Source organism: Chiroxiphia lanceolata, chromosome 3, assembly GCF_009829145.1.
Source record: "Chiroxiphia lanceolata isolate bChiLan1 chromosome 3, bChiLan1.pri, whole genome shotgun sequence".
Taxonomy (NCBI): Eukaryota; Metazoa; Chordata; class Aves; order Passeriformes; family Pipridae; genus Chiroxiphia; species Chiroxiphia lanceolata.
In genome coordinates this window covers 112792947-112804367 of record NC_045639.1, presented here as the reverse complement: position 1 = coordinate 112804367, position 11421 = coordinate 112792947, and the positions used below count along the sequence as shown (strand labels likewise).

Below are 11421 nucleotides of genomic sequence, written 5' to 3'. Positions count from 1 at the left end.
GAAGACCTTGCATTTTCATGCTGGATTTCTTTTAGTATCAAGCTTTAAATCCCTGAATAATTTGGTCGCTTTAAAAAAAGAGAGAGGGGGAGAGAGACACGCCACTACCATCATCTGAACAGGTAATTGGAATCTCCTTAACAGGAGCTGGAGAGCTGAATAAACTGGAGTTGAGCTGAGCTGAGCTTTGAGCCGCTCTTCAACTGGGAAATGAGAACCGCCGTCAAACACGACAGCACAGAGCCCAGCTGATGGGGACTGTGTCTGTCTCTCTTTCAGCTAACGATCCCCGCTTCTCGGAGGTCAGCTCTCGGATCAAACCCGAAAGAATTATCCTCCTTCCTAGGGATAATTATCCTTCTTCCTGGGGATAATTAGAACCCTCCGAAATCCGAGAGACAGGGACTCGGGGCGGGCGCAGGCACCGGCAGCACGAGTGGGGCAGGAGACTGGCAGCTCCTCTCCACAGCGTCCCGCCGAGGGAGGGGACTGCACATTTGGAGTGTCCCCCCCCAGGTCCCCGCATCCCTGGCCCCGAGCGGGGGGCCGGGGCGAGGCGGGGCCGTGCGGGGCGGAGCGGGGCGGCCGCGCGGAGCTGTCCCTTCAGCACCACGGCGACAGGGCTCTCACCTCTCCGGTCCTGGCCCCGCCGCCTCCCCAGCCCTCTGCTCCCTTCGCCCGCCCTGCACAACACCCGCTCAAAGCCTGGTCTGAGTCGGTGTAGGGACGGAGCAGCCCAAAACCTCCCCTCCCCGGGGTGTGAGCCCGCTCCCCATCCCCGCCCACCGAGTCTAACCCTAACCCTAACCCAATAAATACTTTTGTTTCAGTGAGACTAAAGTTTGTCCAGGGAAGTGATGGCTGGAAGCAGCTCCCTGCCACAATCGCCCCAAATATCTCGTAAATATCGTTTTTTCACGGTGAATGTAATGAGTAAGGGGATAATAGCATAGGAAATGCGCATTGAGAGGCCGAGTTGCCAAGTACCCTCTCCCCGACTACATTATTCGGTTTGTATCGGGAATAAGAGGAAGCGTTTAAACTTGTTAGGAAAATATATTCCTACGTTAGGCCTTTAGACTAATGTTGTTTCTCTTCAGGATAAACGACGGTAATAACAAACTCCCCAGGATACTCAGATTTCGCAAACGCTGCAGAGCCACGTATTTAACACGAGTTCCAAACCTCTCCTCTAACTTTGACGTTCGATATTTACATTGACAGATGGTTATCAAATGAAGTGACACTCAAAAAGCGATTTCCACACCGGTCTGTAGCGCTAGTGAAACCACATTTCCAAAAAAACTCCTTCCTTTCCCCACACGAGATCAAACTGCCGATTTAACAGCCCGGCGCCAGGGAACACGTTTCTCAAACTATCAGGGATCATCTCGGTTAAACGGGGAATGATACAACGAGTCAGGAAAACTCTGAATTCAGCGGGAGTATCCCAGAGCTACCGAAGAACAGATCGCTTGCAAAGTGCAAATGGACTGTGAAATGTGAAGCGCTCTGAGCGAGTTTGGACGTACTTCTGACAAATTATCGCTATTTCGGCAGTAAATCCAAACTACGCCAAACAGTGGGGGAGGGAAACACAGGGAGAAATGGAGAGGGATGTATGTTAGTAAAAACTGATAGACGCAAGGATTTGTAACCTCTTACCTCTTCTTATCACACCTCCTTGCCCGTTGAGTACAAGTCCACACTGGGCCTCCACTGAGCTCTTAAGTAATGAGGGGAAAACAGGGAAAGAAAGGAAAGAAAGAAATAAGACACAGAAACCCACAGAGAGATCACACGGTTTTGCTTTGTTACACGACTCGCTCAGGAACAATAGTTAAGGTGAACTGGAAAACCAGTTACTCTCAGAGAGCTCAAGTGTTCTGGTGAAATCCCCCCGCCATCGTGCCGTCAGCCCCTACCCCTCCAAATGCAGAATAATTTTCCTTTCATTGCCATGTAAATAAGAATTTATCCTGAACTGGGAACTTAGACCGGCAGTTACATGGCAGGACAGAGAGAGACAAACAAGTACTCCTGAGAGACGTGTATTCCCGCTCCACACGCACAAAGGTAAAAATACACTTGTATGTAGTATTTTTGTATGTTTAGCTGTATATTTATATACAGACACGCAGCTAAATTCATATGTGTGTTTAGCGACACGTATATACCGACTTACAAAGTGTGCAAAGAAGTAGACAAAGAGCACAAACAACAGATGACCTATTGGGCTCTGCCGGCTACACAGAGTCGTAAGGGTGTTGTAACAATGCGTGCGTCCGCACATAGGTGGGGATGAATATGCATCTGTGTGCACACACACACAGGCACCCATGTGTGAGCGTGGGGTGAGGAACCATCAAAAAACCTGCCTAGGGCTTCTGCTGCACATCCGAAGAGATCTCACTTCTTTATTCTCCTCTTACAAGGCTGATTATTTGGGGATCTTCGCCCTCCTTAATAAATATTTTTATTGGAATGATAAAAGACTTGAAAGGGTTGGGTTTTCTTTGGGTTTTTCCTTATGTTGGGGTTAAAAAAACACAACAAACCAAACCTAAATCTTTGCCCAGTGGAAATGTGTTAAAGACGCATTTTCCTCTACAAACAAACGAGGTATTGGACATGAAAGAGGCCTTTAAGGGTGTTAACCTATTCAACAGCCCGTGAAGAGTTAAGTAAATGCGGAGAGAGTCGGTGCATAATAAAAACCCCACTTTACAAAACAATCTTTACAGTCCTGGCTCTCTCCCCCACTTTCACCATATTGGCGCTGGCCCTGTAAGACCTTCCTTTTCAAGGCTCTTTTTTATTTTAAGTGTTCTGCCTTAAAGTGATTATGAAATCAATATGAAAAAAACTTGGCGACTGAGCATAAATTAGAGCGGTGATGGGAAAAGGTGTGACAGTTTTCTTTGTTGCCCATGGAAAATCTTTTTAGGGCACTGAAAGATGCCACTCCAGCTCCAAGACTGTTTGCATCTGTTAGGCTGACTTAAACCGCCCTCGAAACTATTGGACATTCACTTAAAATTCTGTGCAGGGAAAAGTATATTTACATTTGTTGCATTTGAAATGAGGCATATGCTGATGAACGTTTTAAAAAGAAAGGCTAAGGGGAAAGGGGAAGGCTGGTTAGACCACAATTTTGGTTTAAAAGTGTTTGTGAGCAGTCCTGTTTCTGCTCGCCACCAAAACGCTTTCTCTTCACTAAGCCCGAAGTGATATTCGCGAGAGTGCAAGTTTGCTCTGAATCATCTAAAACGTAACGACAAATATGAATGGTTTCAACTTCTCACCGCTCAGGCTTTTTGATACCTCTACACACTCCCTCTTGTGTTCGGAAAGAGAGGGAGGAGGCAAAATAAAGAAAAGATTAGGTACAAAACTCTAAGTCTTTTAGTTTATAATAAAGCGTGATCGAAAAATTAATATTTTCTAAAGAAAAGCTGTTGATTTTCTTCTCCTTTAAATAAACAAAAAGAGAATGCCCTTCCAGCAGCTTAACCAACCCCCCCCCCTTTTTTTTTTTAAGGGAAACATGTTGTTTGGTCGGATGACATTGCATAAATGACCAGTTGAATGGCACTAAGTCGAAAATTGGATAAACTATGGTGCTTTTTTACCCGGGACTTAGGCATTGTCTGCTGTCTTGCAAACGTTCCTAATCCCCTCTTTTGAAAAATACAAGGCTTTGTGCCTGCCAAAGAAAAAAAATTTGTACAGATACAAAAAAATCAGCAGCAGACGTGGTTATAAAAAGGAGTAAATAGGTTTTAGTTGGGTTGAGCAGTGAATGGCAGATTTTTTTTTTTTTTGAGGGGGGTAACATAAGGAGATCCTTGTGAAAAATGTAAACAAAAAATGACCAGAGAGGATAAAATTATATAGTGAATTTCAATGGAGAAAACTAGATTTAAATAAGTTTCCTCCTCAAAGATAACATTCTTTGTTGTTGGGTCTATTTTCTTCCTTTAAAAAAAAAAAAAAAAGAAAAGAAAAAGAAAAAAGAGAAATATTTCTTTTCTCTGATAAATGGAGGGGGATTCGGTTTTTTTTTTTCGTGATTTGATTTTAAAGGAAGAAATTAAACCACCTTAATTTTACAAACTTCGGGTAGAATTGTTTGGGGTTTGTTTTAGCTTTTTTTTTTTTTTTTTTTCCCCAAACCTTTGACCGCTACATGTTTTTGGAAAGACCAACCAGCTTTGTGTGTCTGGGAGCGAGATATGGGGGAAAAGTAAGTACAGTAAACACGGTCCCGTTTGTCTCGCCCTGCTGATGGGGAAGCCCTTAGTTCCTCAGCTCGTCGGGAGAAGGAAGGTTTGCTTTTGATTTGGGGGACATTTCGAAATGGGTGTTAGATACAGGAGGGCGTTGTTTTCAATTTTGGAAACCAATTTCTTTTAAGCAACCGGCTCAATTTAGCGGAGATGAATTTTTAGGGCGGGGGAATGGATTTCTGAGCGGATAAAGCCGATGTTTTCATACACAGAAATAGAATTTTTAGAATGGATCCAGATGCCGGTTAGGGCGGAGTAGATGAATGATTAGATAGATAGGTGAATTTGGTTTTATCTGCTTTATCTCTCACCTCATTAACACCTAGATCGGATATTGTGAGGGATTTTTATCATCCTGAGTCTTTCTGATGAACAATTGCTCCCGTTTACTTCTTTACTCCCTTATAGCTCGGAAGGTTTGCCTTTGTATGTCTGTCGGAAAGCAGACTTACTTCCTGTCCTGCTTTTTTCCTCTTTTCTTACTCCATCCCTTTCTTAAATAATTTTCCTGCTCTGTCGCTGCAAATTGTTCCGTTTGCCGAAAGTAAGTAAAAGTTCAGGAAAAGCAGGAAGATGGATTTGGTTTGGTTTTGTTTGGGTTCTGTGTGACTTTGGTAAGGGCTGGTACAGGCACACACGCACCCCCAGATCTCCGGATGAGCCCCATGGTCTCAGCCATCACAGAGACACAACCCACGCGTGGAAGGCAGGAGCGAGGTTGTTTTTGTTCAATTTGTTTGTTTGTTTGGCCAAGAAAGACAACTTGCCTTGTTTTGGGCTTTTTCCCCTCCACATTTTTTGCTTGTAGCTACTAATCTGGAGGGGACGGGCTCTGGATCGGATTTGGGATGAATCGTCCCTCCTTTGTATGAGCTATTTCGAGCAGAGGAAAATGGGGGTGGGAGACTGGGGGGGAGGGGGGGGTTGGGGGGGTCCAGGGCGGGGGGAGGGGAGAAGAAGGTACCTCGAAAGGAGATCGCATGCTATTTACCTGCAAATCGTCTGCTCCCGAGGCTGCAAGCCCGAGGCTTGGTCCTGGTAGGAGTCTTTGATCTGGATGCATCCCATATTGGGATCCATGGCTCATAAGAGACAGGTCGTGGCGGCGGTAAGCATCTAAGCACCCCAGCTCTCTCCTCTGCTCGTCCAAGCAAGAGGACTTGAGCGCCCGCGCATTGTGCAGGTTGATAAAATCAGTGGGTTCTCCATGGTGGATCTGCTGGTAATATTGCTGGGAGTGATGGAGAGAGTTCAAGGAGTAAGCGTCGGGGTTGACTGCCGGGTGGCTGTGTTGGAACTCGTAGTGGAAGGACTGGTGGTGCAGTGGGGTGTACTGGTGGTTAGTGGAGAAGTACGGGGAGGCGAACTCGGTGCCCGTGGTAGAGTAAGTGAGAGGAGATGAGGAGGAATAGGCGACGGTCGAGTTGGCCACAGACTCCAGGCATCCAAGCTGCATCAAACGGTAACTGTTTGATCCGTCATGACGTATCTGAAAAGAAGAAGTGAAAAGAAGACCCCAAAACTGGAGGTTTGTCATTGAAAGCCCCGGGTACGGCTCTTCCAAGCACGCTGTCCTGCATAGCTTCTCCCCCTGCAGAAGCGTCTAAGCTTGCGAGCGGCAACCCCAGCAACAAAAGATCCTTTCCTACCTTGGGCTGGTGCCATAAAGGTCTGTTCAAAAAATCATAAACAGCCCAGCCTGCCCTTAATACAGTAAAGTGAAAGGAATCCACGCACTGAAATAAAAACTATCTATCTATCTGTCCATCCATCTATCCATCCTCCTCCTGATCACAGCTGTAATATCTGGGGCTGACACAAAAAAAAAAGTCATCAAACAGAGGAAACTACCGAGAATACACACAAGTCCCGTCCCTATGTTACAGCGTTACACATTGAGAAAGCTTTGCCGCCTGTTTGCCTTCCTTTCTTCCTTCCTTCCTTCCTTCCCTTCTTTTTTTTTTTTTGAACCCCTATTTTTCTTTCTTTTTAAAATAACGAATCAGATCCAAAATTCCCCCCCTCCTTTCCCTGCGTTTCGAAAGAAAGGAGAGTCCTGCTTTCTAGCGAGAACTCCCCATTCCTGGCGAGCTGGTGGTGATTTCCCTCCACTTCATTATATTATTAGGGGTATTATTCTGATTTTCGTTCTGGCAACGGTTTTAACGTGGTAATGAGTTGCCCTTGCTGGCGACAGATGTCATAACGAATTTTCTCTCTATACTTCTTTAAGTTATCTCTGAAGCCGGATTATAATTAAATGTAACGGTCCAATATGGATTTTAAAAAAATGGAAACAACCACACAGGCACATACACACACACATATGCACACACACGCACACACACATCCACACACGCACACACACACACTCACACACACAAAATACCTCTGCATCGTGGACGAGACCTGGAAAGGTAGTTGACATTTTTTGGTTCTCCGAAAAAAAAAAAAAAAAAAAAGAAGAAAGAGGAAAAAAAACACCCCAACTCTGGATAAAACTCCCCTCTCCAAATTTAAAAAAAAAAAAAAAAAAAAAAAAAAAAAGGAAAAATTTGAAAAATCCAAAGTTCATGTATTTCCCCAATTTTTTTTAGAAAAAAATCTCTACAGACAGAGAGAATTTGCAATGTATCTGCATAGATCAGATCTCTCGCTTTTCCATGCACCTCCTTAAAAACCTGTAGGAACAAAATTTTCCCTCTGCACAAAAGCTGCTCCCTGGATCAGATTTTGTACTTGCTGGGTATTTCTTTGGCTGATGTCGTAGGTCCCTTGGTAATATAGAAGTTTTGAAAATTAAGCATCAGCACTGAGAACTGGGAGGACAATAGATAGAGGAGCTTCATCCCAGGAGACAAGGAATAAATATTGTATCTTCGCCTAATAAGGAACTGTAGGTTCTTTCAACATTTTTATACATTTTTTCCTCCACTCTTTAGAATGCTTTTTCTTACCCAGGCTAATATGGGAACTAATCTGATCGAAGGGGGTATTTTGTGTACATTTTATTGGGAAGACATAAAGCTAATATATATTAATATATATTATTAAACCATCCTTTTCAATAGGTAAGTGCTCCTTCCTGTTGATTATACTGTTTTTAAATACTGACCAGAATCTAAGATTGCACATTTGTATGTGTGTCTGTTTAACTGTATTTTTTTTTTCCTAAATGAAAACTATGTGGTTTGTTTTGGGGGTTTGGTTTTTTTTTTTTTTTTTTTTACTCTTTCATTTACATCGAATTTAAGTCCACCCCACACTCCAACCTGCTTTTAAAGCAGCCTAATATGTTATCTTACAGGCTTCTTTAAATAGCATTTTCAAACATAAAACTAGGGTGAGACCACAAAGTATCACTGCAGTGACATATGATATGGAATTATACATAAAATACATATAGATCTACGGAATCACATCTGTAATAGGGGAAGAAAAATAGAGAAGGGGACGCAAGGGCTAAAGACCACTGGCTCGACATTTCCAAGTGCCGATATATTTTGGAGATGGGAACGCACGGAGGCTGCGTAGCCCCGGGTTGCAAAGCTGAAGGGGGTACGTGATTTATTTATTTAGTGACACCGGTCCGAGGAGCTGCCACTCGGGGAAATAAGTCCCGTCCGCCTGCCCGGCGCCCCCCGTCCCTCTGCCCCCAGGTAGCGGCTCTCCAGCCCCGCAACCACCGCGGGCTCCGCCCGGGGAGCGCCCGGGGGGGGACCCGCCCGCTGCCGGGCGAGCTCGGGGCGGAGGGGGGGGGCTCACACACCCCTCGAGAAGATGCCAGCCCAAATGGCATTTCCCGGCGGGGAGGCTCTGCTGATGGCCAGCTTCCACCCGTGACAAGCCTGGAGATAGGAGAGGGTGTAACTCGCTTTTAATTGCCATTTAATTTGGGTCGCGTTTAAGCGTTTAAGCTGCGAAGGTGTCTTAATAATAAGCCGGAGGCAAAGAGGCATGTGGCTCCCTGCCTCGCTCTTGCCTCTTTTTTTTTTTCTTTTTCTTTTTTTTTTTCTTTTCTTTTCTTTTTTTTTTTTTTTTTTTAAGGTCCAGGTTTGGGAGGGTTTATTGGTATCTGTTCATGCAGGCTAACAGGAGCTGTCACTCAGCACTCTTTTCTTCCTACAAATGGACAAAGGCACACGACTGGAATGGAAATACATTGTCTGAGATGGGAAAGTGCGGGTATCCCGGCGGGCGGGGGGGGCAGCAGGAACACCTCACACCTCTCCAGGGCGCTGCTGAGGAGATGGGCTCCCCCCCGACCCCCCGCCCCGCCCGGCCCACCGGGAAAGGGAGAAAAGAGGAAAGGAAGGAAGGAAGGAAGGAAGGAAGGAAGGAAGGAAGGAAGGAAGGAAGGAAGGAAGGAAGGAAGGAAGGAAGGAATAGAAGGAAGGAAGGAAGGAAGGAATGGAAGGAAGGAAGGAAGGAAGGAAGGAAGGAAGGAAGGAAGGAAGGAATGGAAGGAAGGAAAGAAGGACTTGCTTCTTTCTCTTCATTTGGATTGCCTGCAGTTCTATTGCTGTTAATGGAATAAAAAATATTTCTCCCCAACGTATATTTGAAAAAAAAATCTAAGAATTCCTCTAAATTCAGGTTTTGTTTGATCGTCTCAAGATTTTGATAGTTGAAAGAATTAAAGAAAAAAAGTCCTAGAAATTAGCAAACTCTGCTCTTTCCAACACCCCTTTGGAATGTGGCGAGTACAGTGGAAAAGCCATACCAGCCTTGAGCAAGGAGGCTTAGACCTACCCAAAAAGTTAAGACAACGTTAGCACTCTTTCCTGAAGGAGGGAGAGGTATCCCTTCCCTTCGAGAAAAAGGACAAACCTCCGCCCAAACCCCCAGGGCAGCGCGCTCCCCAGCTCAGCTGATTTTCGGTTATTTGCACTTTAGAACTTTAGTTCTGTGTAGGTATTATTATTTATTTTTTGGAAGTGGAGGAAGGAAATGTTTTCCTCGACCTGGCCAAGGCAAGCCCGGCTCAGTGCATGAACGGGGCACACACGGCGAGGGGACACGACGATGGGGACCCGGGCAGAGGGAGCGCGAAGCGCACGGAGCCCCCGTCGTGACCGAGGGCGCTCCAGGGCGGCAGCGCCTCCCACCAAATCACCCCGCAGGACACTTGTCCCTCTACGAACCTGTTTATTTATTTTACTTTCAGGAAACTACGTGTGTGGGAGAGGGATCTGGGGCCAGAGTCCCTTCTTTTGGATCCCGTGGGTGCCGTGGTGCGGTTGTCACCCAGCACTGAGCGCTGCGGGGGAGCACACGCACAGTGCAGGGGCTGATGCCTTCCCAACTCGCTTCCAGGAGATCACCCCGCTGCCAGAGATCAGTTTTGTAAGAGATCAACCCCCGTCCTACCCCTTCCCTCTCCATCCTCCCTTCCCACGCACACGCAGCCCAGACGAACCCACCGCCACGCCACCAGCCAGCTCGGAGCCCAAACTTCGCTTCAAACAACAACAAAGCCACCAAAATGGTTTTGTTTGGAGGAAAGTTTATAAGAAACCCGGCTTGCCAGATGCACGTTACTGGTCAGTTCCATCTGTTAGCTTCGTTTACAGACCCTAAAAAAAAAAAAATCATATAGACCGTTTGCGCTTTTAACTCCCCCCAATCCAATTAATAACGCGAGTCAAACTGCAAAGCACTTATTAATTGCTCCCAAAGAAAAATCTTTCAGGAAAGTTAATTGGGAGCTTTCTGATTTTCCAACCAGCGCTATGAGCAGAGCAGACAGACTTTGCCTTGAGTTTCTTTGTGGCTGAGCACGTTGTTTATCCCTTGCCTAAAGTTTTGCTTCTGCTCCTGAGCTACAAAAGAAGGTTTGGTTTTAGGTTTGTTTTTGTGTTTTCAAGGAGTCTGGAAAAACAGTCGGACGGGGCTGCTCCGAAGGGTGGGGATTTTGGGGGGAAAATATAAAAACAACAAGAAAATAAGAAGTTCTTCCCTGGGATCATCTCACTTTTCCTGATGGTTCACTGAAGTGTGCAGAGCGTCTGGTGCTGCTGCAGGGACAGTCTGGGCTTGACGTCTGGCTGCTCTATGAAAGCAGCTCCCGAGACTGACTGAGCTCTCTCACCTCCTGTTTGACTTACAAACGTTTCCCAGAGTTTAGGAGCCTGAAATCACATCTTTTCCTCTCATTTCTCCATCCTGCCTTAACTTCTGCATTTTGCTGGTCACCCAATAATAGTTTAATTTGCTTCTTAATTAAGAGCCTTCTCTTCCACTGAAAGTCACCAAAACTTGGTCTTTGTTGGACCTAAACTTCTGATGACTTTTTCTGGGATTTCCAGAAAGTAGTTGAAGCCATCACGGGCAGCTGGAGCCAGCAGTGCCACCCTTTATGATACCCTTTTCTGAGGAAGACGGAAAGAGAAGTCTTCCTTGTGCAGCCAGTAAGGGTTTTTCGCTTAATACGCTTTTCCCTCCCTTTTGTCCTCTGCGGTTCCCAAAATTTGTGGACTGTGAGTTTTGGGAATGCTCATATGACCTAAAACAAAGGCAACCCTGGGGCTCTTTTGTGAGTGAGTAGGTCCTGGTCACTGTTTGCAGATCTATTGTTATTGACATCGAGATTAGCTTCGTTTGTTGGAACACGGTGCTAATAACGCCAAACTTGTGGGTTTATGTCCTTGTGTGAGCTGATAACTTCAGAGTTGGACTTGATTCTTATAAGTCCCTTCCAACTCAGAACGTTCTGTGCTCCTTTGCCTTACCTTTTTCTTCTGATCTGTTGAATTCCTCCCTCTTCTCCGGCAGAAGGGCTGAACCTAAACATGGGCCCCCTCTGTGCTGAGCATCACCATCCCTGAACTTCACATGCAGGGAGAACTCTGGGAGAGGTCCAGACTTCTGCAGGTGGGAGAGAGGGAGTTGATAACCCTCCTCCCTTCACATACACCCACAGATTACTCACCTGCATTTTCAAGCAAACCTCTCTGTGTGAGCGAGACACTTTTTTCCTCATTTCCCTTTAAGAACCATTATTTTGAGAGAACAAATTACATTGTATTGCTTTTTCTCTGCCAAGGAGGATGATTTGACACTCGAGTTCACAGAGTGTAGCTATGGGCAATGAAAGTGGGGAGTTTTAAAGTGGTTTTTTTCAAGTTACAAG

The 11421-nt window shown here is 45.6% G+C and overlaps 1 protein-coding gene across 4 annotated transcripts in view; it reads right to left on the bottom strand.

The window, feature by feature from the left end:
- TFAP2D (transcription factor AP-2 delta) overlaps window positions 1-6728 on the bottom strand; it is a 46963-nt gene extending 40235 nt beyond the window's left edge. Inside the window, exons 1-3 of one of the 4 annotated variants that reach the window (XM_032683143.1) lie at window positions 6679-6728; window positions 5281-5778; window positions 1666-1726 (exon numbers count right to left, since the gene is read on the bottom strand). In XM_032683143.1, coding sequence (XP_032539034.1) covers window positions 1666-1726; window positions 5281-5778; window positions 6679-6717 — 598 coding nt within the window. In that variant the 5' untranslated portion in view covers window positions 6718-6728. Of the gene's footprint in view, window positions 1-1665; window positions 1727-5280; window positions 6231-6678 lie in introns of those variants that run through there. The other 3 variants (XM_032683145.1, XM_032683144.1, XM_032683142.1) reach the window with 3 other exon arrangements.
- Window positions 6729-11421: the final 4693 nt, after the last annotated feature.